General features: G+C 29.0%; 9 protein-coding genes across 9 annotated transcripts; 6 read left to right on the forward strand and 3 right to left on the reverse strand.

The window, feature by feature from the left end:
• Positions 1-894: 894 nt before the first annotated feature.
• On the reverse strand, positions 895-1,982 carry OCT59_026356 (uncharacterized protein; the record flags this gene model as incomplete). The annotated part of the gene is made up of 3 exons (XM_025324824.1): positions 895-1,258; positions 1,344-1,544; positions 1,630-1,982. The coding sequence occupies 3 exons, from the start codon at positions 1,980-1,982 to the stop codon at positions 895-897; spliced, it is 918 nt and encodes a 305-aa protein (XP_025184219.1).
• Positions 1,983-2,904: 922 nt separating this feature from the next.
• On the reverse strand, positions 2,905-7,784 carry OCT59_026357 (uncharacterized protein). Its single transcript, XM_025324823.2, has 12 exons — positions 7,533-7,784; positions 7,322-7,445; positions 6,997-7,238; positions 6,771-6,917; positions 6,516-6,686; positions 6,198-6,429; positions 5,816-6,132; positions 5,435-5,731; positions 5,204-5,332; positions 4,839-5,119; positions 3,953-4,764; positions 2,905-3,877 (listed from the first exon to the last, which is right to left on the reverse strand). Exons 1-12 carry the CDS (start codon positions 7,731-7,733, stop codon positions 3,492-3,494), a joined length of 3,339 nt encoding a protein of 1,112 aa, XP_025184218.1. The 5' UTR covers positions 7,734-7,784; the 3' UTR covers positions 2,905-3,491.
• A 234-nt stretch (positions 7,785-8,018) lies between these two features.
• On the forward strand, positions 8,019-9,353 carry OCT59_026358 (uncharacterized protein; the record flags this gene model as incomplete). Its single annotated transcript, XM_066143121.1, has 6 exons — positions 8,019-8,065; positions 8,154-8,258; positions 8,330-8,384; positions 8,456-8,593; positions 8,678-8,936; positions 9,019-9,353. 6 exons carry the CDS (start codon positions 8,019-8,021, stop codon positions 9,351-9,353), a joined length of 939 nt encoding a protein of 312 aa, XP_065992670.1.
• A 599-nt stretch (positions 9,354-9,952) lies between these two features.
• OCT59_026359 (uncharacterized protein) lies at positions 9,953-10,590 on the forward strand (the record flags this gene model as incomplete). Its single annotated transcript, XM_025314886.2, has 2 exons — positions 9,953-10,342; positions 10,433-10,590. 2 exons carry the CDS (start codon positions 9,953-9,955, stop codon positions 10,517-10,519), a joined length of 477 nt encoding a protein of 158 aa, XP_025184216.1. The 3' UTR covers positions 10,520-10,590.
• A 171-nt stretch (positions 10,591-10,761) lies between these two features.
• OCT59_026360 (uncharacterized protein) lies at positions 10,762-11,197 on the forward strand. The gene is made up of 2 exons (XM_066143122.1): positions 10,762-10,990; positions 11,081-11,197. Exons 1-2 carry the CDS (start codon positions 10,796-10,798, stop codon positions 11,099-11,101), a joined length of 216 nt encoding a protein of 71 aa, XP_065992671.1. The 5' UTR covers positions 10,762-10,795; the 3' UTR covers positions 11,102-11,197.
• Positions 11,198-11,715: 518 nt separating this feature from the next.
• OCT59_026361 (uncharacterized protein) lies at positions 11,716-12,497 on the forward strand. Its single transcript, XM_025314885.2, has 2 exons — positions 11,716-12,081; positions 12,154-12,497. The coding sequence occupies exons 1-2, from the start codon at positions 11,764-11,766 to the stop codon at positions 12,238-12,240; spliced, it is 405 nt and encodes a 134-aa protein (XP_025184215.1). The 5' UTR covers positions 11,716-11,763; the 3' UTR covers positions 12,241-12,497.
• Positions 12,498-12,525: 28 nt separating this feature from the next.
• OCT59_026362 (uncharacterized protein) lies at positions 12,526-13,200 on the forward strand (the record flags this gene model as incomplete). The annotated part of the gene is made up of 2 exons (XM_025310252.1): positions 12,526-13,020; positions 13,096-13,200. 2 exons carry the CDS (start codon positions 12,526-12,528, stop codon positions 13,198-13,200), a joined length of 600 nt encoding a protein of 199 aa, XP_025184214.1.
• A 1,050-nt stretch (positions 13,201-14,250) lies between these two features.
• OCT59_026363 (uncharacterized protein) lies at positions 14,251-15,176 on the forward strand. The gene is made up of 2 exons (XM_025310251.2): positions 14,251-14,774; positions 14,851-15,176. Exons 1-2 carry the CDS (start codon positions 14,349-14,351, stop codon positions 14,950-14,952), a joined length of 528 nt encoding a protein of 175 aa, XP_025184213.1. The 5' UTR covers positions 14,251-14,348; the 3' UTR covers positions 14,953-15,176.
• OCT59_026364 (uncharacterized protein) lies at positions 15,064-16,918 on the reverse strand (the record flags this gene model as incomplete). The annotated part of the gene is made up of 4 exons (XM_025314884.2): positions 15,064-16,253; positions 16,326-16,389; positions 16,461-16,769; positions 16,844-16,918. 4 exons carry the CDS (start codon positions 16,916-16,918, stop codon positions 15,181-15,183), a joined length of 1,521 nt encoding a protein of 506 aa, XP_025184212.1. The 3' UTR covers positions 15,064-15,180.
• Between the last annotated feature and the right edge of the window lie 9,348 nt (positions 16,919-26,266).

Here is a 26,266-nt window from a genome sequence, read left to right on the forward strand (position 1 = left end):
AAATCAAAAAGCAGAATGGTAATGTTAATGGATAATGTGAACGTGATATCCTATTTTCATGATTATTTCGAAAAAAAAGAAGTTTTTCTTGCGAAAAACGTATTTATTTTTTTTATTTAAAATGATGTACTGTACTTCCTAATCTCATAGAGTATAAACCGCTAGAAATACCACTACCCAATCTTTGAACTTATGCGTAATCAGATCTCAAACACCAACACTTAGAACTATCAGAAGAGGTGGTGGAATCTCAAATGAGTTCGATACATAATCAAAATCAGATTGGAAGTCGTCCCTATTTCGCCGTGATTATTTCTGTTAAATCACAAGATTATACCACTATAATCAATGCCAATCAAACAAACCTAATAAAATCAAATAAATTATCATCGATATTTTTTTTAATCTAAACTTATAAGTAAATAATGTGGAAATTATGAATTCTTTTTTCCTTCAATATACGATCAATCCTTTATAAAATATAAATGTAACCCCATATACATAATTTTCAAAATAAAGCATTTAAAGAGAGAAGGTACGCGGGGATTGGAAAACACACGTATAAAGCTCGGGGTTGAATTAAAGGGTGAATTATAAAGGGTGCATTTATAGAGAGCTAACTGGAATATATTTTAAAAAAAATATGCACGTAAAAATGGCTCTTGTAAAAAAAAGAATATTCTGGTTGGAATTATGTAATTCGAGATGATGCCCCGGAAAGTTTGAACCTTAATGATATTATGAAATAAACAAAATTAATTTAAATTGATTTATTTAAAAATATGAATTTAGGTACAATATTTTAATAAATTAAACACTGTATATATAGTATATATATAAAATAATTACAACGAAAAAGAAAAAAAAATATATATACGTCAAATAAACTAAACATTAAGTCCTGTGGTGATTTAGGTTCATGATTCGATAAGCATCAAATAAGTTTGACTCCAGATTTGTTGCTGATTGATAGTTTTCCTGATATATTTCTGTTTGTTGATAGTTTGTTATCGGTTGAAAGTTGGTAGCGGAGGTTGAGGAACCTTGGTCGATAAAGTTTGTTGGGGCGATGATGCCAGTATAGGGCATAGTAAAGGCACCACAATCCGTGGTATTCATCGGTACTGGTTGTGATGAGGAGCTCGTGGATGCGGAGGTTGAGGAACCTTGGTCGATGATCATATTACTTTCGTCGACCAGTTCGACCGAAGATGAAGACACTACCCCAATGTATAGCTTCTTTCGACAACCTGAAATCCTAGAAAGTAAAAAAACATTTTTAAGTTACTTATTAAATATATTATATTACGTACTAATACATAATTAAATAAAATTATGAATACTTTGTTAATGCTTTAATATTCCAACCCTTCGCCGGTATATCGGCTACTACGAGAACTGATGTCGAATCACAACGAAAAAATACCCAGTTTCGATTTTTCAACCATGGAAAAGCCGCTTCAATTACACTCTTTATTCCATTGCTTGAATCTTCGCTGAATTGTATTGAATTCATAATACCCTTCTTTTTAAATTTTTTAATACTAAGAAAAAAAAATAATTTAACAATATTAACAAAGAAAATAAAAATAAGAATAAAAAATAAAATAAAATAAAAATACAAATTACCCTCTCGGTATTTTTGGCTTAGGTCCTACATTAAATAAATTAATCACATTAAAAACATTTTTGCGATCAACTCGTACTCGTGTATTTAATTCTTCAACATTAATCTCAAAATTTTCAACATTGAGTTCATCGGGTTCTTGTGCGGCAATGGAGGATTGAATTGATGTGGGTATAGAAGTTCTATTCGTGGAATCAAAATGTTGTGATGGAGGTTCATGATAATTTCTATCATGACCGCAACATGCACATAAATATTTTCCATTTTCAGTAGCGCGAAACATAAAACATTTACATTGAAGTCCACTCGTGGAATTTTTAGGGTCAAGATATTGATGACACTTCCCAAAGTTCATTATTTTCGTATTTTGGGAAAATTTTAATTAAATTCCTCCTCTTTTTATACATAATGTGAAGGTAACCTTGGGTAAAAAAAGATGGGATATGTGTATCTGTTATCTGCTCAGTTCGAATCGATTTGCTTAATGAAATGTAAATAAAAAATAGATGTTTACTACTTTTTTTTTTGGTTATTTTTTTAAAAAATCACAATATAAAATTAATTAATCAAGGGAAAAAAGGGAAAAAGCAATAAATTCATACTTTTATCTGATTTTATATCTGTAATTAATGGCGTACAAAGTCGTACAAAACCGTTAACTTCTGTGTTAAGCAAACCTATCGGTTGCCTATTCCACTGAAATTGTCAAGAACTAATAGTTTGAACAAATTTGTTACTGAACAGAATATCTGTAAATTGGGCGCTCCAGACATGTTTTGTATAGCAAAAAGTTTTGATATGTTTTAACACTTAATATCTGTTAGAAATCGAGTCTAGATAAATTTTAGTGGTTAAAAAAATATGTGCATTATAGTGGTTAAAAAATATGTGCACAAGATTCCTAATTTATAGTTAGGCAATTTAAAAGGAATTATCACAATTTCTTTTTTTAAATCACTTCAATGTGGCGACTGTGGCGTATTCTCTTACTGTGCCACATTGACTTCTTTTTCTGAGTTTAACTATAAATTCAGAAAATCTACATTTATGTTTTTACATGCATTATTGTACATGCGGTTCAAGATTAATTTTATATCATTATATTAGTTAGTTTATTTTAAATTCATGATGCTAATAATTATCATGTTAACGTGTAACCACGCTCTTTGATAATTGATATATTGAATAAGGAAATTTATGGAATTGATTTCAATGTAAACGACCTGAGAGTCTGAGACAAACACACATTAATCAAAAGATTTATTGAAAGTTTTGTTACTTAAAAATAATAATATGACTTTTCGCTTTGTTTATTTGTTTGTTTATTTTTATTTTTTCATTATTTTTCAAAAAAAAAAGATATCTAATAAAATAATACTAACAATAGGCCTACCCAAAGTAGAATATGTGTGTGCAAACATTTCTAACCTCAAAGAAATACTTAGAATTGAAATATTAATATATAATATCCATTAGAGTGGATTTCAGCTCTAAGAAAGCTATCGAGTTTTAGTTTGATGTAATAATTCTTTTGGTTGTCAGACATGTTATCCAACAAAATCTACATATAACCAATTGAACTCGGAAGCTACGAAAAAAAAAGAAAATAGCACAAGACATTTTAAGTCTTGTTTAGGGCATATTCTAAAAAATTAAACACAAAAGAAAGAACCTAAGAAAATCTACATGAAACCTCTTTGTTTTCATGAGGCCTCCAGAGATAAATTCTCCGAACATTTTATCGATCATTTTATCAATCATATCTAGCTTATTGGCTTTTTCATGATATCTTGCGGGCACATCAAGGAACCAATTTCTATTATTTCTATCCATTTAAAATAATGAGCATGGTTCGATAATAATACTAAGATATTTGCATAAGATCTTCAATTTCGCTACCTCTATATTTAGCTAAGTAATAAATATTAATAAAAGAATGATCCCCGCCTTGGGATCTAACAACACCTTCTAAATTATCAATAGCCGCCAAAAAACCAAGTTCTCCTTTATGTTCCCCAAATATAACTTTTATATCATCTCTTCTTTGTACTTCAGTGGGTTTTAAATATTTTTGTTCTACTGATATAGTCATACCATCACTATCATCCAATTTAATAAATCCTGAATTAGGCCTATCTACTCTTACTACTACTCCAACACGGCTATCATATCTACCATTTTCAAATGATTGTATACCATCTATTGGTACTATACGTACTTCTATACCTGGTGTGAGCCATTCTCCAAAATCTATTTAAATATTTTAAAAAACGTGTTATTAAAATGATGATATGGTATATGTGCATAAAATACATTTATTCTTACCTTTAACATCTGGAGGTTTCTTAGGATCTCGACCGGGATGTACAGCATGATTGGCAGAATGTTGAGTAGCAAATGGAGTTTGTGGTATCATATTTGCGGGTGTCATAGGTATATTACCAGGAGTAAATGGTCTTGGAGTAGGTGGCATAAGATTACCAGTATTCGCAGGTGTAAATACAGGAGGATAATTTGGTGCATCTGCCGCTGGTGTAGCTACAGTTGAATATCCCCCAGGAGTTTCAACAGTAGTCATATTCATCGCTGAATTTGCAGCATTCGTAGTTGAATTACCACCACTACCAAATATGTTACTTATATTATTAACGCTATTATTACCACTAGTACTACTACCACTTCCTACTATACCAGAAGAATGTGGTGTATGACTTCCTGAATCCCATGCTGGCGTTTTACTACCATCTCTACCATCCGACATTATTCCATATGCTGGAGTTTTACTACCAAGATCCCATGCTGGAGTCTTCGAGCCAAGTGAAGCACTGCTATTACCATTATTCGCACTGCTATTACGTAACGCCGGAGTTTTACTACCACTTAGTGATCCACTGCTATGTAATAATGCTGGTGTTTTACTACCTTCCATGTTTAGTCCACTATTCGTATTATCCAACAAATGTGAATTTGGCGTCATGGCGGATCCCAATGAATATCCCCAACTCTTTTGTTGTTTACTCAATCCTGTTGTCCAACTTGGTTCAGAATATGATCCCAATCCAGGACTCATATCCATAGAATTTCTACTTGATTCATGATTTCTCGGTAAAACCGGGTCTAAAGCCTCTCCCTTTTCACTATTAACATAAGATAGGTTAATATACAGCAACCACTATTTCTTTTTTTTTTTCATGTTATAAGCAGTACTTACTTGACATAAAATAGTTGTCCAAGTTCTACCTTTATAGTCGTCAATTTAGCATCAAATTCAACATCTGCCATATTACCATAAACTCCTTTAACTGTGCCCTGATATCCTTTAAGTGCTCCTTGTGAAGCTTGTACTCTTTTATTTAATAGAGGATTTTGATACATTTGTCGGCCACGTCCTCTACCTCGATCCCTTCCACGACCTCCTCTGTTGTAATTATTACTACTACGAGATCTTTGCCCGGGAATGTTAATTAGTGGATCATTAATTCTATTGGAGGTCTGGGATGGGGGAAAATTATTATTAGATATTATTGTTTTCAAAAAAATAAAAAATAAAAAATAAATAAATATATGTCATATTACTCTCGCGGATTCATATTTTAATTTTAAGTCTTTGGCTTTAAAACATGAAAACCCTAGATTTGTATCATCATCATAAGTTCTAACAAATACATTACTATCATATATACGAAAAACTTCATATATTGATTGCTGTTATATGAGGAAAAAGAATAAAGTAAATATTTGTTTTAGCAAATAATATTGCATTATTAACACAGATATCTAATAAAATCAAATGATTTCTTTTCTTACTTGTTTATTATTAATACTTTCAAATTTAGTCGTAGTGACTTGGTCACTTTTCTTAAAAGCTTGGGATTTAGTATCAATCAAAGTTCTCTTTATTCTTGCTGATGTAACATTTTTTATTAAATTATTTTCAGTATTCAACACATCGTATTCATAATTTTTTTGAGCTTTTCTAATATCAATAATGATTCCAATTGAAGAATCTTTTAATAGAATTAAATCAAAATATCTAAATCCTCCAAATTCATTATTAATTGAATTTTGAACACATTTTTTTAAATCTTTGGCAAAGACAGATATCTATTACAATTATTGTAAAAAATGAATAAATATTAAATCTTAATTTTATATAAGAGTTATAATGCAAATATAAAATAAATTTACCTGTTTATTGGTATGATCTAAATACATGGTCATAACATGTCTATCACAATTAAAAACAAAACCACTCTGTCCTTGATAAGGACCATTCGTAATTTGTACATAATCATGGACATTAATATTTTTAACACATTCCTCTGAATTAACTTTAAAAACTTTACTGCTATTATCTTTATCAGTGGCCGTTAAAACACCATCGTTAGCGGACGTCACAGTACCGACAGAACCTTTAAGAGATCCTTGAAGAACTTTTATTTCATCTTGTATTTCATAGACAGTAATTTTACTAGCTACGTTTGAAAGTTCCATCATAATTGTTTCTATATAATATAAAAAGAAAAATTAGTAATTCAAACAATATCTGTTTATGTATTTTACTAATTACCATTATCAAATTTCGCCTTCAAAAAGTCTTCTACGTCCTGTAATAACAAATCCATATTTGAATAAACCAAATCTTTAATCTTATATTTGACTTTCAAGTAACCTCTGTTATATGTTTTTATATATGTATCTGTCTCTTTGCGTTTACGCTTAAGTGAGGCACCGTCTTGATCTACAAGTATACGAGGGATGATCTCAACTTCTATTAATTCATCGGCAGTATATGAAGTGACCTAAAATAATAATTTATATAATTACATTTCAAAGCAGAATACAAAATAATGATAATAATAATAATAATATGAATATGAATATTTACCCGAGCCAGGTCTCCAAAATATTCATCACGTTTGTTAATCCTTACGAATGAACCCATTTGAATATTTAATCTTGGCCTCTTTGGAGCCATTAAATCTTGTTTTTCCTTTGGACTAAGCCTTTTTATGAATTTCTTTGAAGAATATAAATACTTATTACACCTCATAGCAGCCTGTATTATTGTGTAAAAAGTTATGATTTTAATAAACGTTAATTTTAACGTTTGAGAGCAATTCATGAAATAATTATTACTTACATTTTGAACGTCTTGTTCTTTATCAGCTTCTATATATACAAAATCTTCAATACCATCAATGGCAATAACTTTTTTAATTCTCAATGGATCAGATCGAAGTTTCTTCAAATTTTCTAATTTTTCAATTGCATGGTATACATGTCCTTTCTATATTAAATAAAAAAAAAAAATTTTCGTTAATTTTTTATTAAAAAGTTCCAAAAAAAAAATTACTATGAATACTTACTCTACACTTTACAGCAAATAACTTATCAACACTAGCAAGTTCTGGTTTACTTAAATCATCATCATCATCACTTAATCTACCAGCAGTACTACGATAACGTTCATTTAGTACTTGAGCAACTCTCTCAGCATCAAAATTATCTTCTGCAAATACTGATCGCTCAATATGTATATCAGCAAGCCTAGTAGAATCTCGATGATAAGCACTCAATTCAGTCTCAATCTCTCTGTTATCAATAAAATCTAAATAACAAAAATTAACTCGCATTAATCAATCAATTGATAAGAGTAAAATGATTATGATACTGGTAAATAGAATTAATCACCTTCTCTACCGTAAATCGCGTCTTCATCGTCATCTTCTTCTTCCTCTTCATCATCTACATCGGCTTCATTTAAAATGAATTTGCTTGGGTCATTCTTATTACCCTTATGACGTTTTTTATCTCGCTATTTGTAATAAACAAAGAAAAAAGCATTAAAAAACTAGATCTGTTAGAACATTAGCGCAAAATGCCATAATAGATTACTGCATACCCTTTTATTATCTTCATAATCATCGTCTTCATCTTCTTCTTGCACTTCAGATTCTTGTTCATAATCCTCGTAGTCATCGTAATCTTCATTTTGTTGGTCTTGTGTTGCTTCTTCACCTTCTTCACCAGCACTCCAGCCTCCATCAGTTTCATTAAGACGACTTTCGTCGTCATCAGAAAGATTTTGCTTTCTTTTTGACATTTCTTTTTTTTTAACACAAAAAGGTAAAGAAGCTTCTATAGATCTTGGTGCGTATTATATTAAAAGGAAGGACAATATTAAAGAATTTGTGTTGAAAAGTGCCTTTTTTTATATATTTTTAAAAGTGTGGCTCTTTAACAACGGTCACGAGTAAAATTGCTGACTAATCCGGAATTACCATATTTGATTAATTTGATCACGTTATTGTGGCAACTACGGTGGCGTAGAAGTAAAAGTAAGTTACACCCGGAAATGCAAATGATCGGATCGACTTGAACGAACACAATGACTCGACAAAAAGAAACGAAAGTTAAAATTACGCATCATAAAAAGTATCTAAAGTCAATAGACTTATTAGACTATCCTTTTTATTCATTTATTATTATTATTGTTATTATTTTCTTATTAATATCACTTCAGTTCTCACTATATTATGGAGTTTTCAGAGAATATATTGAATGCACTCTCGAGTGACATCTCTATCATCACAGCTGAAGACCTTGTTTATATTCGTGGGGAAACGAGGTAAAAAAGTTATAATAGACTAAACTTAACTTTATTCTTTTATAAAAATTTAATATATAAATATATGAAAGTAAACAGGAAAATCTTCGTATAGTAATTGACGCAATGGGTGAAGCGTCAGCAAGGGTAAGAAGGAGGTTTTAAACATTTTAAATAATTATTTATTAAAGATAATGAAATTTTTCACTTACTTATAGGTGCAAGATTTGAAAAATATTATAACAACTACAGCAAAATTTAAAGAATCTTTACATACTTTATATATAATGAAGGATCAAGAAAATAAAACCGTAGTCGGAATACTTAAAGTCGGGATAAAAAAATTGTTCGTTATGGTACGACTTAATTTATTATAGTTTTTTTTTTAAAAAAAAATTTTTATTTAGCAAACTTATTAATAAATTATATAACTTTATAAGGATCGATTAGGAAGACAACATGAAATAGAACCATTATGTGTATTAGATTTTTATGTGCATGAAAATTGTCAAAGATCAGGATATGGAAAAAAATTATTTGAATATATGTTAATCAATGAAAAAGTTGAAAATCCTTATAAATTAGCTTTTGATAGACCTTCAGATAAATTTAAATCTTTCTTAAAAAAATATTATAATTTAGAAAATTTTGTTCCTCAACCAAATAATTTTGTTATATTTGATGAATATGGTTTACAAGGTATGGGGATGTATATATATTCTGTATTTAAAAAAAAAAAGTTTATCGAATACTAACGAAAATTGAATTTTATAATGTTTAGATAAACCAACAAATTCACGTATACTTAATACATCATCAAATCGTAGACATTCTGCACCATATGAAAAAATTCCTACGGGAACTTATCATAGACATACAAGATCTCTTACACCACATCATCATTATTACCCTTCTTCACTTTTCGATTCTTCTTCACCGATACTCTCCTCCTCCTCTCCTTCTTCCCCTTCCCCATCGGAAAACAACTTTACTTCAGTATCGTCAATTAGTCATTCTGCACCTCCAAAAGAAATTTATGTTCAAAGAAAAAGAGAATTAGCCAATCAACAAGAAATTAGTAAACAATCTTTATATGGTAACAATCCTATTTTGTGAAAATAACAGAGTAAAATTTAGATGAGAACATTCTTTAGTATTCCCCCCTTTTTTTCTTATATAAATACGATTTATTATAGACCTTTTGTTTTTTATAAAAAGAAATAGATTAATTTTTGCTTCAGTTTATTAATTGCATTTTGAAGTTTCATCTCATACAGTTACACAATAGCTATACAATAGTTTGCAATCAAAGGGTAACACGAAAACCCAATAATGATAAGCATATCATAGAACAAAGAAAAACATCTATAAAGAAGATCTTTATAATTGATCAAATGATCAATAACATCAACTGATCTAAGTTAGATCAGCATGACATCTCGAAACAATTAGCATATTATGGGAACTACGTAATTATCGAGTTTATAACGGATTAAGTTAAGAATTTTTAGAGGGCGGAAATGTACAGAACATATAGAATTTTTCAAAGAAAATTATTTTCTATAATAAAAACCGATACTTTAGCCATAGATAAAAATAATACTATATTAGGATTGTTGAACGGTTTCACAAATTTTTGCAGTAGATTTAAATAGCACTCAATTTCTTTTTTCATTTCTTTTTTAATTTTTAATTCCTAATTTTTTGAGAAAAAAATGGGCGACTCTGGTACTGATGTAGGTACTTCGAACCCTGAACCACCACCGCCAAATACGCCTCCTCCCAACGCAGACACAAAAAATAGTCGTGAAGTAACTGAAGTAACTAGAGTAATTGAAGGTTACGATGGAGGTGCTAACGAACGTACTCCTTTAATTAACGAACAACCGAAGCCTATAAACAATTTCTTGCCAGGACAAAATAGAACAATAATACATAAGAATAAATTACGTGATAGCCCTAATCGTGTCATTTGTCCTCGTTGTTCGAAGACTGTCGATACTAAACTTGAACGTAACCCCCCTAATTGGACTAGTTGTTGTAATTCTAATTGTTCTTGGCATTGTTGTATATGCTATTCATTCTGTTGGTTTATACCTAACTGTGTAAGTATTTAAAAATTATCTTGAATTAAAATTTTGTTTTGTATTAGTTTAACTAATTTTTTTTTTTACAATTTATTATTTAATATATAGATTGGTAAATCGGTAGATTTTGTTCATTATTGTCCAGAATGTGACGGTAAAATTGCAAGATATACAAAATTCGATAGCTGTTGTTAGAATGTATTTTAGAATGAAATTTAGAATGAAGTATATAAAAAAATAATGTTCTTTCATGTATAATATACACCAATCATTAATTCTGTAACGTCACAAGTTATTGATTATTTTTTATCTTATCTGTTATAAAATGCCCCATTAATTCTATATTCGGTTTCGAATGAATTTTTAAATGGTTTGGCGCTTTTATAGATAAATATTATATAAATAGGTTGGTAATTGATAAAAAAAAATTAAAATTAAAAATAAAATAAAAATTGAAAGGAATTTAATAAAATGGCCAATCGTGATGCTTACGATAGAGGAGTTACCGAACGTTCTCCTTTAATTGACCAACAACCACGTCCTATAAACAATTTTCGAACGATATGGAATAATAATCCAGTACCTAGAAATACTAATACTTGTGATGCTGGTAAAATTTGTGAAGTATGTGTTGAATGCTGTTTCTTATTGCTTTGTACGTTTATTGTAAGTATTTAAAAATTATAATTTTTACATATTTTGTATTAAATTATTAAATATAACTAACTATTACTCTACAATTTACTTTACAATTAGACTGGTGGTAATACGATGTAATTGTAATTTCAACTTGTTCATTTGTCAATATGATGGAATTTCTTTTTTATAAAATAAAATGCTCAAATAAATTCTATATTGGTTTGAATGATTTTTAAAATGGGTTGAATTTAATAAAAATGACAAATCGTGATGTCTGCTTGTATGAATGTGTAATTTTTGTTGTAAGTGTTTAAAAGCTAACTATAACATTTTATAATTTTACATATTTTTTTTGTGTTAAATATAACTATTAACTTGTCAGGATATGTCCAAGAGAAAGTTTATTTAAATAATTAAATTGTAGAAATTTTCTTTCTTTCTTTATTATAAAAGTATGAATTGATGAATCAAATGCCCATTAATTCTATATTTGGTAAAGTCAGTTTTGTTCAAATGATTTTTTAAATGGTACTATATCTAATAATTTTTTGAAAAATATTCTTATTAAATGGACGCCCTTTAGTCTCCAAAGATTATCTATAAATTTTATTGTAATTTTCAATTTGTTTAGATTTTCTTATCTTTCATGTATAAAGTGTGTCATTAATTCTATATTTGGTTAATGCTTTATTTAATATGGTTTAATGTTTTTTACAAATATATATATAAATGGTTTGATAAAACAACTATAAAAAAATCCCCTTTTTGAATTTTATCAAAAAGAAAGGAATTTAATCAAGATGACAGAAGATAATAATGCATCGTTCCCAGAACCACCACCACCAAGTACACTAACAACTAATTCAACTACAAGTACTAATCGTGAAGTTTACGATGGAGGTCCTAATGAACGTACTCCTTTAAACCAACAACCAAAACCCATAAATAATTTCCAAGCGACAGGACAAAATAATCCACCTGGACGTGATACACCTAATTGGACTAAATGTCCTAATTGTTCACAGAGTGATTATAGTAGGATTAAATATAGTAGTCCTCCTAGTTGCTCTTGTTGGTGTTGTTTGTGTAACTCTATCTATTGTTTTATTCCAATCTGTGTAAGTACTTAAAGATTATTCATGAAATTTATTTTATATTAAACTTAACTCTCACTCTCCACAATTTTGTAGACTGGTGGTTCGAAAGATATTATTCATACTTGTCCTCGTTGTTCTTATGAAATTGAAAGATATACGAGATATGGCGGTATCTGTTAAAGATAATCAGCCGAAATTATTTATTATTTCTATAAATTGATTTTATTATTTTATGTTATGTTATAAATGAATTTATTCATTTTTAGAATTTTTGAACAATATAATTTTCACGTTCCTTTATGTATAAAATGCGCCAAATAGATCTATATTCGTTCAGTTGCAGTTTTATTTGAATGATTCTAAAATCGGTTAACGTGTCACATATAAAATCTCAAACTTTTCTTTGATAAATAATAAACGTTTTGAATCTTTAAAAAAAAAAATAAAAAAAATAAATTTAATAAAATGACAAATAATTCTGATACAAAATCAAATACATCTAGAGATATTTTACAGAATAATGATTCAATAAATCAAGAACCACCACCACCATATACATCACTTGAACAAGAAGAAGGTGGTGCTTCAAATTCTTCTCGTGCAATATTTTACGGAGGCGCTACAGAACAAACTTACCTTCTCTCAAATAATATTACTTCATATAATTTGTCAAAACAACCAATCATTAAAAAGATTCAAAGGAATGTTTATTTACCTACTCCAAATTTATCATACACTCCTCCCGTAGGATATTATCAACAACCTGAAACAATCGCATTTAGAACAACGGCGATACCTTTAGCAAAAGCAAATTTAAGTACTATGCCAGCTATTACTACTTGTCCTCATTGTAATAATATTGTATTAAGTTATATTGAATATAAAAATGGTAGTTGTACTTGGTTGTCTTGTTTTATATTAAGTCATATGCTTGTTGCTGCATGTTTTATTCCATTTTGTGTAAGTAATTTTTTTTAAATTTATATTGTTATATTATTTATTTACTTATATTCATTTATTATCTTTTATTTATAGGTTAATGATTTAAAAGATGTTGTTCATTATTGTCCTAATTGTAATAAAATCATGGCAATATATTCAAGATTGAATGATAGGGCATATAATTATAGTTATACATGAAATAAAAATGTTAAAACATTAAGATCATTATTTATAAAAATATCACTGAGATTAAAATATCATGATTCGCGAAAAATACGACTCGATTTTCTTTAAGTTACACTTTTTTCAGGTAATTTACCATTATTATTATAACAGGATAAGTTTAGAATTTTTCTTTTGTAACTTAATGGGGGAGATCGTGAATACCAATAATAAAAGAGACTTTCTGATGCGTATACCAAATTTTTATCGACTCAACAGAAAAAGTTTTCGGGTTCCAATGATTTTTTTTTTGGTTTAATTTGTAGGAAACAAGAGGTTATAATTATCAAACCAATCAGTACCACCGTTGCCATTTATATTCATTTAAAGAAACGAAAATTGTTTACTTTAATTACAGTATATACTCTCATGGACTGTTGAAAACTAGGAGGAAAGTAAATCAGAAACTATCTTCAGAATACTAATAAAAGAGGACTGACCAAAACATTTAAGTCTCTCTCGCATGTCAAGAATAGAAACTATGAAGGGAAGTGATATATTTAATGATTTCTAATGAAAACATATAAAAACATTGTTGGTTAGTTATTAATTTGGTTGAGAAAAAGAATGATTCATTATTTTTTCATTAAGTAAGAAAATTTAATTATTTCCAGATAGAATTTCTATTTGAACTTTATTTATTGATTTTTATAATTTCGTAATTATTTGCCTAGATGAGGGTTTTGGGGCAATTCATTATCTAAACTAACCAGTTATGTTATCAGAGGGAAGATTACTCATAATTTGAAGTAATACGTAGTTATAACACTTTTCCCCTTAGAATTGTTATAACAACAGAAAGCGAAAGAGCAGTGAAATAAAAAACAATAGGGCATCCCTCGCCAACATTAAAAAGTGCATTATAAATAATAAAAAATACACTTACGGTACTAAATAATTACGGAATACATTTCCTTGATCAATAGAAAAAATGATGGTGATCACGTTTAATCGATTTTGAGACGAATCCATAAGCGTTCAGCATGTGACGTTAAAATTGAATCTCGGTAACACTTGATGATCGTCAAGAAAACGTAAATTAAAATTTTTCCGAGTTAAAATTAATTAAAAATAAGTATATAAGGCCTTTGTCACAAACTCAGTCTCATAAATAAAAATTCAAAATGTCAAGCAATATTGATACGAAATCTAATACAGTTGAAGATAGCTCAAAACCACCAGTCGAACAACCACCACCACCATATTCTGGTGGTAGCGATGGAAGTACTTCTATCACTGCTACAGAACAAACTCAACTTCTCCCAAGCCGAACAGTTACAACATATACTTCTCCATACTCACCAACACAAAATTTAACTTATCCTCCGATTAACAATAATGATAGATCGTATTATCAACACGATCAAACCGTTATCTTATCGTCACCCGTAGTACCTTTATCTGCTCTACGTACTATGCCTGCATTGACTATTTGTCCTCATTGTCAACGTTCTGTATTAAGTACTGTTCGATATGAAAGTGGTGGATGTACTTGGTTGTGTTGTGTTGCATTATCCTTTTTTACTCCTTTATGTTTTATTCCATTCTGTGTAAGTATATTTCCATTCAAGCTGACAATATTAAAAAGGTTTTCTAAGTTTCGTTCTGCTTCTTTGACTATTATAGGTTACCGATTTTAAAGACGCTATTCATAGGTGTCCTAACTGTGAGAAAATTATGGCAAAATATTGTAGATTTGATGGTAATGTTTATCAACATAGAGGTTAAATTTATTTTATCACCTTGGTGTCTATGAATTATTCATTGTAAGTCTCTAATTTGCAAATTGTCGGTACCATGATGATAAAACAGTTATTTATTCAAAAGTTATTTTGCTATTGATAGTATCTTTACTTTATATTTATTATTTATTAATTTATATTATATTTATTACATGCGAATAATTTATTTAATAAAATTTGATTCAATTTTCAAATTATTTCTTAAAATGGACATCTAAGTTTTAACATATTTACCACTCCAATCATGCCAAACTTCTTCGACGGTTTTAGCTTTAGTTTCTGGTAAAATACGATTGCCAATAATATAAGCTACGAATAAATATGTAGCAAATATATAAAAAACTTTACCTCCCAAAATTTCCCTAACTTCCAAAAATAATGAACTAACTAAGAAATTACATATCCAATTAATAGATAATCCTAAACTAGATGCGGTTGCCACAGAATGGGTATCAACTATTTCAGGTATAATTAAAAATGGTATAGGTCCTAAACCAATAGCAAATGTAGCTACAAATCCAATTATTGATAGTGATGATAATAATGCTAAATCATATGTTATACTAAATGCTAATACAGCTGATGCTAGACTCATTAATGACATAGAATATAACAATAATGTTCTTCTACCTGATTTATCTATTAAATATGCCGATACTACTGTCATTATGGCATTCATAATACTAATATATACTGTAATTAAATCACTTGACGTTGGTAATATTTTTTTTAATATTGTTGTAGAATAATTCATTACCGCATTAATCCCAGAAAATTGTTGTGTAATTTGTAATAATAATAAAACTTTTAACGCTGGTCTATAATGTAAACTACCAATAAATTTCCAAATATTAATATCATCCCTACTTGAATTCCTTGCATGGAATACCACGGCTGGTTCTGGTGTAGTAGAAATACTTTCCTCGATATTGTCTTGCGATGATGATGGTAATGATTGTTGCTGTTGTAGATTTTCATTTTGTTGATTATCAATTAATCCTTCTAGCCCTTCTTCTGCTGCAATTTGTTTCCATCCCCCAATTTCTTCTTCTACTTCAGTTTTACCTCTTAATTTTTGTAAAGCTCTCTTAGCTGATTGATATCCTCCTGTTCTTGATGCAAGATATTTTGGTGATTCTACCGAAAATCCAAGAAGAATGAATTGTATAATTGACATGGCTGATGCAGATAATAATATAATTCTCCATCCTGGCACATTTGACAAATATAATCCTTGTATTTGTGAAAACAATATACCAATTACAATTCCAAGCTGATTCATCACACCTTGAATTGGAAGTTATAGAATTGTAAATATTTTAAAAATAATATTATTTATGTATAATATATTACACATACCAAAAGCACCGCGATATTCTGCAGGTGATATTTCGGCAAGATACATCGGAACGACTACACTGGTCTATTAATAAGATTTTTTTTTTTAGTGTGCATATATTACAATAAATACATCTGTTGATTAACTACACTTACCACACCACAACCGATACCGACAATCATTCTACCAATAACTAATGCGGAATAAGAATTAGCGAATCCCATTACAATAGGTCCAATAAATAAAAATAAATTATTGCACAATAAAGTCCATCTTCTTCCTTTAGTATCAGCGACGCGTGAAGAAAGTAATGATCCTATCAATCCACCTAAATTAAGAATTGATGTTAACAATCCAAATTCTCCCTCGTTCATTGGAATACATCGTATAAGAGAACTATCATCATTTGGAGTCGGTAGATTTTCACATGATATTACACTTTTAGGCGTATTAAGTTCTCCAATCTATTTTTAAATAACAAAAATTATTTCTTTAAACAAAAATGATTAAAATATTGATAACATGAAAAGATGAATACATGATATCCAAATTGAAATGAGCCTAAAACAATCGCAAAGGATACAGCGATTAAATAAAATGTGAGTTCTCCCATGATTTTAGTAAATTAGAAAATTAAAATTAGATATTACGGTAGTAATATTTAATTAATACTTGTTCATATACAATTTATTTAGGACACAAATTTTGTGCAACATCTGCAACATCTGAACGAGCCTGCGCTTTACGCTTATTTAATACGCTACGTATGATATAAAAAAGAATTTCTTTAATTTACACTGGGTATTTATACATGTATCACATGACATTTAAAAAAAATTATGTAAAAAAATTTAATAAATATATTAAAATATATTTAATTAATTTTATTGTAATAGTTTTAGTTCTACCACTCTTTTAGTAATAATATAAAATAAATAAATAAATAAATATTTAATTAATTTTAAAAGAAACATATAGTATGGGTATTTTTGTCTGTTCTGTAAGTTTACTTGAAGTTTTTTTGCTAAATTTAATTCTGCCCAACATTAAATAATTAGCATAGAAAACTTACTTCTTTGGAAACTCATGCTTGGAAACCTAAAAAAATATATTTAACATAGTACTCTTCAAAGTATAGACTGAATATTTTTAATAAAGTTTAATATTATTATATACCTTCCAATACTCTATTTCCTTCTCTAATAAATTGGTTTATATATTATCTTGCTTCTCCTAATGCTATTGGCCATTGTTCATTATGTTTTAAGATTTTTCTTTTTTCCAAGTCATATATGCTATTCTACTGCTATTCTCTTTCTGTAAAGTTAAAATTTTGTTTATATACAATGTATTGATGTGCAGTCTTATTTTTTTATCCCTTTGATATATTTCCACTTTACTACTGTTTTACAATGTAGTTGCCAGATGATATTGTAAAATTCATTAACAAATATTTTTAAAAAAAGAACTGCAATAGTTAATACTATTCTTTTTAACTTAACAATAGTTTTGAGTTCTCTATATTTCCTTTTGAAAAGAAACTTCTTAATATTAAATGGATATAAAAAATAAATAAATCAAAATTAACATCAATTGTATGGGTAAAAAAATTTTTATTTCATGAAAATAGTTATTATATATCTTCTTACTTAACTTAATTTAAGTATGTTTTTCTTATAATAAAAATTTTTTGAATATTTAATTACATTTACATATAATATTATTGATTATAATTGTCCATTTATTTTTAAACTATCATATATTCATCATCTTCATTTTCTTCAAAATAAGATCTATACTTTACATTTCTATATAAGTCATATTTTTTTTTTTCATAATTTCTAATATTGAAAGCAAATAATTTAAGAATTTTAAATATTTAATAAATCTGTTATTTATTAGTGATATTGTGTAATTAAATTCTGTATTTTACAGCGCATAGTGTTTGTGATTATAATAAGGAAGCAGATAAGGTCGCTAAATCTGATGCTGAGAAAAATAATGTATTAATAATAGAGGATAAATTGTTATTACACAATGATATGGTTTGTTGGAGAGATATGCCTATAGAACGTAATTCCATTTTTATGATAAAGGGAATAAAGGACACTCAATTTATAGAAGAATTTCTAATGCTACACCGTAATAAAGTTTATAGACAATCAGATCTATTAAGGTTGATATATTTTTAAAGTTAAATAACATAAATCAATATGATACATTGTTTGAGGATCATTATTTACAATCATTTAGGATTAAAATTTGTTGTAATAAATTACCAACTTGTGCTAATTTAAAAAAGCGTAAGCCAGATCTATATGATGAAGATTGGAGATGTAATTTTTGTAAAATAGAAGAAGAAACGCTTTGATCATTTTGGAAATGTAGTAAGATTGAAAATGTTGTGCAAGATATCTTTCGAAACGATTAAAAATTTTTTAGCTAAAATTATACGGGGAGTATTCAAGAGATGATATAGATACACAAGAATTAAAAGGTAAAATTAATGAACTTGGTATGTGGGATATTGGATGCTTATATGATTTTACATTTTTAATGAAGAATCAAGTCAGTTGTCAGTTAATAGAATTATTAAGGTGCTATAAAATAACTGAAGAAAAATTGTTATATAAGGTACTGAAACAAATAACTGGGAGAGTTTTATTAGAATTCAAAGTGCTTATTTGAGAACCAAAAAACGAGTTACAAATAAAAGAAGAAAAGCAGTGCAGTATTAGCGGTAAAGATAAAAAAGCTAAGTCACATAGTAAACGCACTGAAATGGGTGTTAAAGATGTTGACTGTAATATGTTAGAAAGTAATTGGAATAAATGGAATGATTTGGCATTCTATCGAGGTGGCCATTGGGCAAATTTTTAGGTAGATCATAATAGTCACCTTTGAATTTAAGGTCGCATCATGGTTTTTAACAATGATGTAATCGTTTAGGTAACAGGTCAACTTGTTCTTTATAAAAAGTAGTTTTATTTCATAATGCTTAATTCTTATATGTATTTGTTTATCTTATATTTTGTAAGTTTATATATGTAAGTAAGCGTGATTATAATAGAACATGATCGCATCTATAATAAAGTTTAAAAAAAAAAAAAAAAAATTCTGTATTTTACTTAAATATTGTTTAAGTGATTTCTTCTTCTATTATATCAGTTATATTTGAAAATATTGATCTATATATATAGTTAAAAAAGATTATTTATAAATTTTCTGATATACCTATTAACTCTTTTACTATTTCAGTAAATGTTATATATTAGTAGATCCTTTTATTATAAATCTTTAATTTCAATATAAGTTAATTTCTTTATATTGTTTTTTGCTATTTACTTTCTTATTTTCTTTGAATTTTAAATGACCAATAACTTTTACTAATTTTATTTTTTAACTGTTTTTACTATTAATAAGATTATTTATACTACTGATTATATTGTAATTATTGCATTTGCACCATATTATGTTTTATTTTTATCATTTGTAAGATTTGTTTTTATACACAAACTTACAATAAATTACTGGATTTCTTTAAAAATGTTTAGTAATTTTCATATTACATGAAAGTTTATAAATTTCTGATAAAATTATTCAAATTTTTTTTATTTGAAAGCTAGTCCATTGTAGATTTTAAATTTTAAATAAAAAAGAGATATTTTATAATATGGAAAAAATTGTTTAATTGTTAATTATGAGTTATGACAGCTTTTTAAAATTATTTTTATATATTTGTTTATATATAGATAGGTTTTAAAATATCAAATATATAACATTTTTAATTGCATTTTTAAAAATTACAATTGATTAACTTTCAAATAACAAAAAATTTATTAAAATCTATTAAAAATTGACAGATTTTTGTATATCTAGAAGAATGCTAATTTTAATAAAAATTACTAATAAATTTGAAAATAATAGTAAAATATAGTAAAATAGGCATTTTTTAAGATATATATAACTAAGTTTATCAAATTTTAATAGATTATAATAATTATTTTTTTTATTTAAAAGATAATCAATTGTAATTGTTAAAAATGCAAATAAAAATAGTTGATATATTTGAAATTTTAAAAATTATCTATATACAAATAAATATATAAATAACCTCAAAAAGTATCATATTTTATAATCAGATAATTTTTTTAGTCTGGAGTGTAGTAAAGGACTCTATATGTTCTAGCTGTAGTTACTGGTCAAAATAGTCCAAATCAGCCAAAATTCAGCCAGCCGATTTTAGGCTGATTTATGGTCTAATGCTGGTCGAACTTTAGCAGATTTTTTGGCTGCAATTCGCTGTCACTTGCCTAAAGTTCGGCTTGAAATTTCGGCCAAAATTCAGTTAACATTCGGAACAATTTCAGATAGCAAATTTTGGTGAATAGTTTTCCGAATGTTACTTAATTTATATTGCAAATTTGTACTAAATTTATTTACTAATATTCTGCCACAACTCATTTTATTTGATATTCGCAATAAAATCACAACTTTATTTATAAATGCATATTACAAATAAGTATTGCTAATCTACAATTCCACAATCACATAATTCATGTATTCGTATATACTTACAAATCTTGATCTTTTGGAAATCCACCAAAACTATAAAAAAAGAAAAGAACGGTTAGTAACTGTTCTATAATATTAAAAAAAAGCAAAAAAACCCAAGATTCTACTTACGAATCTTTGGTTTTTTCTGTTTATCGGAATCCACTCGAGACACCAAACCTATAAAAAGAAAAAAAAAGAGCGGTTATTAATAACCGTTCATAATAATATTAAAAAAATAAAAAACAAACCAAGATTCGTACTTACGAATCTTGGTTCCACTTTTTCTAAAGATCCCGAAACCTACAAAAAGAAAGAACGGTTATTAGTAAACCGTTCATAGTAATAAAAAATAAAAATAAAAAATAAAAAAAAGAACTAAGATTCGTACTTTACTTACGAATCTTGGTTTTCTGTTGTTCTTCAGAAGCTCACTGAACTAAAAAAATAAAATAAGAACGGTTATCAGTAACCATTTGTTAATATTATAAAAATAAAATAAAAATAAAACCAAGATTCGTACTTACGAATCTTGGTTTTTTCCATTCTTCAGAAGACACTGACCTAAAAAAAAAGAAAAAGAACAGTTAGAAACCGTTTGTAATAATAAACAAAAATAAAAAAATAAAGATTCATACTGAATCTTTAATTTTTTCTGTTCCTTGGAAAGACAAAAATCCACCTGAACCTATAAAAAAAAATCAAAGGAACGGTTAGTAACTGTTCCATAACATTAAAAAAAAAGATTCGTAAGTATATTACTTATGAATCTTAAAGGTTCTCCTTTTTCCGTTCTTCAGAAGTCTACCCGAACCTATAAAAAAAAAAGAATGGTTATTAGTAACCATTTATTAATAAAATTAAAAAAAAATTATAAAGTAAAGATTCGTACTTACGAATCTTTACCTTTGGGTTTTCGTTCTTCAGAAGCCCACCCGAACCTAAAAAATAAAGAAAGGAACAGTTATTAGTAACCGTTCATTAATAAAGAAAAAAACAAAAAAAAAGAAAAAAAAGTAAAGATTCGTATTTACGAATCTTTACCCTTTAGGTTTTCGTTTTTCAGAAGCCCACCTGAACCTAAAAAAATAAAGAAAAAAACGGTTTTAGTAACCGTTCGTAATAAAGAAAAAACAAAAAAAAAATTATAAAGTAAAGATTCGTATTTACGAATCTTTACCTTTGGGTTTTTATTTTTCAGAAGCCCACCCGAACCTAAAAATAAAGAAAAAAATGGTTATTAGTAACTGTTCGTAATAAAGAAAAAACAAAAAAAAATGTCATAATTCGAGACAAGTGGTTATAGTTCGGGACAAGTGGTCATAGTGCGGTGACCATAGTTCGGGACAAGTGGTTATAGTTCGGTGGCTATAGTTCGGGACAAGTGGTCATAGTTCAGTGGAACATTGATTCATTTTCTAAAAAGATGTATCCTTATTATAAAGAAAAGATTCGTACTTACGAATCTTTATCTTTGGGTTTTCGTTCTTCAGAAGTTCACCCGAACCTAAAAAATAAAGAAAGGAACGGTTATTAGTAACCGTTCATTAATAAAATTAAAAAAAACAAAAAAAATTAAAATCAAGATTCGTATATACTTACGAATCTTGGTTTTTTTCATTTTTTGGAACTCGGAAGCCCTACCTGAGATGCCAAACCTATAAAAAATAAAAGAAAAGGAACGGTTAATAACCGTTTATAATATTAAAAAAAATAAACCAAGTTCCGAACTTACAAAACTTGGTTTTTTCCATTCTTTGGAAGTCACCCGAATGGCCAAACCTAAAAAAAGAAAAAAAAAGAATAGTTAGTAACCGTTCATATTAAAAAAAAATAAAATAAACTCCAAAGTATTCGTATTTACGAATCTTTGGAGTTTCTGTACTTCAGAAGGCAGAAGCCCACCCGAACAGCCGAACCTAAAAAAAAGAAAGAAAAAAGAATGGTTAGTAATCGTTCATATTAAAAAAAAAATAAAATAAACTCCAAAGTATTCGTACTTACGAATCTTTGGAGTTTCTGTACTTCAGAAGCCCACCCGAACGGCTGAACCTAAAAAAAAGAAAGAAAAAAGAACGGTTAGTAACCGTTCGTATTAAAAAAATAAAATAAACTCCAAAGTATTCGTACTTACGAATCTTTGGAGTTTCTGTACTTCAGAAGCCCACCTGAACAGCCGAACTTAAAAAAAAAAGAAAGAAAAAAGAATGGTTAGTAACCGTTCGTATTAAAAAAAAATAAAACAAACTCCAAAGTATTTGTACTTACAAATCTTTAGAGTTACTGTACTTCAGAAGTCCACCCAAAAACCAAACCTATAAAAAAAAAGTAAAAAAAGTGAAAGGGAGGGGAAGGGAAGGAAGGAAAAAGGGAAGGGAAGGGAAGGAGAACGAAAAAAAAGAAAAAAAAGAAAGGGGAAGAAGAGGAAACGGGGAGGGGAAGGGGAATGAAGGAAAAGAAAGGGGAGGGGAAGAAAAAAATTAAAAAAAGTTTAAAAAAGGATGATCCTTTTTCAAACTTTTAATACGCATAATGCGTAACGTGTAACATTTGATTAAATAATTCAATAAATCGACTATAAATCATATATGTCGAAATTTGGCCAATTTTTAATAATTTCCGAAATTTGGCCGAAATGTGTGATAGATCAGCCAATTTATCACATGACCGAAAGTTTTTATTTCGACCAGTGAGTGGTACAAAATATTCTATTATCTATCCGCTTATTTTTTGAGTCGACATTTAATTAATTCTTATATTACACAAAATTATCTTGATCAGTTAATTAAGCATGTAGTTATCTACCTATACAGTCAACTCTCTATAAATACACCCTCTATAAATGCACACCCTTTATAAATGCATCTTTTATTTAGTCCCAACTTGGTCTCTAATGTTAAATGCATAGTTTATATATGTATATATTATGTAAATGCATCCTTTATAAAAAAATTTTATATAGTTTACTTATAAAATTTTTGTATTACCTTAATTTTAGATTAATATTATATAGATTTATTTGAAGCTAAAATTTACATATAACTTTATACATTTAGAATAGAAATTAATTATAAGGTTTATACAAATTCAGGTCTGAGTTTTTTAGTAATATTCGGAGTAGGACCTGAACAATATATATAAAGGTAGGTTTTGAGTTTGCTTAACCAACATATAAAAATTTTTCCTATGTGAGATTTATTATTGCTTATTTGATAACATAATTTTTAAATAGTCAGATATAATTATGAGGACCCCGGATATCTAATATAAAGGTCATAATGGACTTTTGGCCAAAAACACCCCTTTTTGCTGAAACTCAAAAAATCGTTTTTTGTAAATATCTCAGCATCCAGTAATTCAATTTTAATGAACTTTTTTTTATTTTGTAGCCCTCATTTAGCTCTACAATTTAAAAAAAAAGTTCATCAAAATTGGACCACTGGATGCCGAGATATTTACAAAAAACGATTTTTTGAGCCCCTAAAAATGGGCCAATCTGCCGAAAGTGTGACTTGATCCCGATCTGCCAACTCTTTCTTGTAGATCCTTGGTCAAAAATTTCGCGAAAGAAATTTTTATTCTTCATATTAACACATCTCTTATTTTACTATTAAAATGCCTCCCAAAGGTAACAAAAAGGCTGGCAATAACCCTAACTTTGCACTGCAAGCGACAAGACAAACGGAACAAAAATAAAGACTCTGGCTCTGACTACGTCGCCGACTCAGCGGCTGATGCTGGAGGTAGCAATACTACTCCTCCTCAACAAAATAATGCTGACAATTTTTCGTCTCCTCCTCCTGAAGATAATACTGCGCCTTCTGCGCCTGGTTCTGTCGCGTCTGGTACTGACGCGTCCATGCATGCTCCAAAAGACAAAGAATCTTCCCCCTTAAACGCGTCTCCTAATAAGGATATTATGGATACCAATGATACTTCTCCTCTTCCCCCTGACACGCCCACTATTACTATTCTTAGGCATGATTATCAGGCTGCTGCGGCGCCTAATACTTCTCCCGAATTTGTGAAAAAGTATCCTACCAATCGGGGCTATGATTGATGCTGTCAACAATCTCCTTTTGGAAACTTATCATTCTTACACTGGCCGTGCTCGCATGTCTGGTTCTGGTGACCTTAAACGATTGGTTATTCATTTTAATTCGACCACTGAACGTAACGCCTGCCTTTCCCTCCAACATGATGATCTTGCTGATCTAAAATTTTTTTTGCACAACCTTCAGCAACTCCGAATCGATGAAGATCTCTGGGCTATTCAAGTTACTGACATCCCATTTTTCATCAAAAAAGATGATATCATTGCTCTTTTCAAAAAGTATGGTAACATACAATCCTGTTGCCTCCATACACGTGCCAATGCTAAGGTCCAACAGGCTCGTATCGTTTATGATGATGCTTCACCCATTCAACGTTTTGTGGACAAACAGTGGGCGATCTATTGTTATTCCACTTGTCTGCGCATTACGCCGTGCTCTCTCTCCCTTGATCAAAAGAAATCATGACGTGAATTCGTCGCTGTGCTATCTCAGCTCCCTCCTAACACTAAAGATGTGCATTTAGCACCCTTGGTGCGAGCAATTGGCGCTATGGCTGTTAACATCCCCCTGTCTCTTAATTCTTATAAACCTAAACGATGGGCTTATATTACCTTCAAATCACAGCAAATGATGGACAATGCAATGGAACAATCAATTGCTTTGCAAGGCCATAGGCTCCAATGGGAACTTCCTGAGAATACAAACAAGCTTTGCCACAGATGTGGTAAACTTGGTTGCGCTCCTACTGCTTGCCCGTTGAACAACTCTCGAAGTCGCTCGCGCACCCGTAATCCTGTTGCACATTTAAAAGAACGTTTTAATATTGGACAATCAAACAACCAAAACTCTTCTGCTAATCGCAGTAGACGTCATTCCCGTTCTCAATCCAAAGATCGTTCCAATTCTTGACAACGTAATCATTCAGCCAATAACACTGGACGAAACAATAATTATAATAATAATGCTTCTTCGCCCAATTCTCTTAACTCCAATAATTCTACCCAATTTGCACCACGACCTCGATCTAATGAGCATAAAGGCAAAGAGCGTTCAGTTTCTTTTTCCACTTCCCAACGTAATAGTACCTTTACTCCCAATTCATCTGGTCATAAACCTCCCTTGGTAGATCCTAATTGTTCCCAAATTCAAGAGATCCTTTTAATGCTTAAAAGCCTTCAAGAAGATATGGCTAGTGTACGTGCTAGAATTCATGCTCTTGATCTAGCTGATCAGAGGATGTCTCGGCTGGAACTCCGTGTTTTTAGACACATACAAGATGATGTTCTCCCACCTGATCCTAATGATTCTTCACATATGCTTGTTGACGATCATCAACGCACCCCCCTTATATA

Source organism: Rhizophagus irregularis, chromosome 6 (assembly GCF_026210795.1).
Source record: "Rhizophagus irregularis chromosome 6, complete sequence".
In the NCBI taxonomy this organism is placed as follows: Eukaryota; Fungi; Glomeromycota; class Glomeromycetes; order Glomerales; family Glomeraceae; genus Rhizophagus; species Rhizophagus irregularis.